Below are 2,576 nucleotides of genomic sequence, written 5' to 3'. Positions count from 1 at the left end.
ATCCATCCATCCATCCATCCATCCATCCATCCATCCATCATCCATGCATCCATCCTTCCATCCATCCATCCATCATCCATCCATCCATCCATCCATCATCCATCCATCATTCATCCATCATCATCCATCATCCATCCATCCATCCATCCATCATCCATCCATCATCCATTCGTCCATCATCCATCATCCATTCATCATTCATCCATCATCCATCCATCCATCATCCATCCATCATCCATCCATCCATCATCCATCATCCATTCATCCATCATCCATCATCCATCATCCATTCATCATTCATCCATCCATCCATCATCCATCCATCCATCATCCATCATCCATTCATCATTCATCCATCATCCATCCATCCATCATCCATCCATCCATCATCCATCATCCATTCATCATTCATCCATCATCCATCCATCCATCATCCATCCATCCATGCATTCAATCATCCATGAAACCCATGTTACATTTTTTTATTAAATAGGAAAAAATCTTTATTTTTCAGTCAGACTAAACCATTCAGGCACCAAACCATATTAGTTTTCAAGTATTTATTTGTTTCACATCTTTTCGATTTTGCAGAAAAACCTAAAAACATGGAAATAATTTATGATGAAGTGAAGACAGAGGAGAAGCCACGCRACACCTGTCCCATCGTATCAGGTCAATAAATAAACATGATGAATATTAAATGTAACATTAAACTGATTTCATTTCATTCTATTTTTGTTCCTGCAGAAAAGGAAAAGAAAACTCACCGTTACATCTCACTTCCTGTGGTTCTGGTTTGTTTGGGAGTTATTTGTTTGGTTCTGTTGTCAGCCGTCGTCGCTCTCAGCATCACCTGTGAGTCTGTTGGTCTGTTTCAGGGTTTTACTTTTAAAGTAGTTTGATATAAAATATGAAGACTTTGTGTCTSACTGCAGTCACGTACGAGCAGAGAAGACAAAACATCAACTTCACCATGCAGAAGTTGAAGCTGCAGGCAGAGAAGGAGATGTTAAAGAGACAAACAGAGGACCTGAGCAGAGAACGAGACCGGCTCAACTGGACCATCAGAGTCATCCTCCAGTACGACAACTTTCCAGTGAAGGATCACTGCCCACAGAAAGGCAAACAGGCTTACTCTGCCATGTTTTGTGTCACTTAAAGATCTGTTTTACAGTATCTCTTTATAAACTGCTGGTGTTTGTCTCATCAGCATGTAAACCATGTCTGGATGGCTGGGTTCTGTTCCAGTCCAACTGTTACCTTTTTACAAATGATGGCTACTACTCCTACTGGAAAAACTGGGAAAGGAGCCGAGAAAATTGTCATGAAATGCAGGCCGACCTGGTGGTGATAGACAGCCTGGAGGAACAGGCAAGAATGATTTATTTTTATTTTACTGCCACAGGGGAGGAAGAACAATTCAGTCAAAAATCTGAARCAAAAAGTCAACATGTTTTTAACTGTTTGTGTTTTAAAGGTATTTATCTGAGCATTGCTTAAGTTTTAAATCACACATCATATCCTGTCATGTTTTTATTTTGTATTTGTTTATTTATCTGTTTATTTATCTGAACTGCAGGAATTCATAAACAACCACACAACAACGTACAGTGACCAGGCTCACGGGTACTGGATCGGGCTGAGCAGCAGAAGCATGACGGAAACGTGGACATGGGTGGATGGAAGTAATGTCACTGTGACGTAAGCAAAACTCCACAGTTACACCATATTTATGACTTCTTGACCTCTGAGGACTGAAATGTTGGTAATCAGGACGATCTGTTTCTAGAAACCAGTGGTGAAAGTGGTGAAATCACTTTTTGTCACATTTTTCTGGTTTTTGTCACAATCAGAACTTTCACCGACAGTAATTGTTTTAAATGTGCTTTATAAATAGATTTCATTTAAAAAGCAGCAAAGAAGTAATGAAGCATCTCTACCAACAAGTTGACAAATAAACATGAGAAACATCTAGTAGTATTTATTATAAAGATTTATTTTCTTCAAAACTGTTCAGTCATGGGGCTGATTTTGTCCAAAATATTTCTCACCATCAGTTTTGTTCTTGAGCTGTACTTAAACAGTGAACTGTTCAGGTACAGCTGCTAGTTTTTAGGAATAAGGTTTTTGAGCAGAGCTGTATCTACAGATGAGATCCTGAAGATGAGGGGAGGAGTTGTTGAAGTGATGATCAGTGAGCAGCAGGACGGTTCCACCACAGGTGTTTGCTCTGAGAGAAGGTCRGGGAGGTCAGAAGGAGCTGCTCTGAGTCTCTGCTCAGACGCATCACAGCACATTTCTTTTGTACATCACAAAGTGAAACTGAGCACATGAGACACTTCTCTCCTGACAAGCCTCTATTTTGCACAGGTTAGATGCAAATTATGCCCTGCGTGTGCGATGGACATATTTGCGTGATCATAAATGATTTACAGATTCAGGAAAATAATGAACAACAAATAATGAGAGAGAAAATTCTAAAGAAGAAGTGGGAGGTAAAAAATGTGTTTATCTCGTGCAAAACATGTGTGTGTGTGTGTGTGTGTGTGTGTGTGTGTGTGTGTGTGTGTGTGTGT

The 2,576-nt window shown here is 39.8% G+C and overlaps 1 protein-coding gene across 1 annotated transcript in view; it reads left to right on the top strand.

The window, feature by feature from the left end:
* LOC106536081 (C-type lectin domain family 12 member B) overlaps positions 1-2,576 on the top strand; it is a 7,768-nt gene that overhangs the window by 2,109 nt on the left and 3,083 nt on the right. Inside the window, exons 2-6 of the mRNA XM_014033253.1 lie at positions 592-672; positions 748-855; positions 936-1,121; positions 1,211-1,371; positions 1,580-1,701. Of these exons, the coding sequence (XP_013888707.1) occupies positions 592-672; positions 748-855; positions 936-1,121; positions 1,211-1,371; positions 1,580-1,701 (658 nt within the window). The remainder of the gene's footprint in view (positions 1-591; positions 673-747; positions 856-935; positions 1,122-1,210; positions 1,372-1,579; positions 1,702-2,576) is intronic.

Source organism: Austrofundulus limnaeus, unplaced genomic scaffold, assembly GCF_001266775.1.
Source record: "Austrofundulus limnaeus strain Quisiro unplaced genomic scaffold, Austrofundulus_limnaeus-1.0 Scaffold1675, whole genome shotgun sequence".
Lineage (NCBI taxonomy): Eukaryota > Metazoa > Chordata > Actinopteri > Cyprinodontiformes > Rivulidae > Austrofundulus > Austrofundulus limnaeus.
This window is presented reverse-complemented; position numbering and strand designations above follow the sequence as displayed.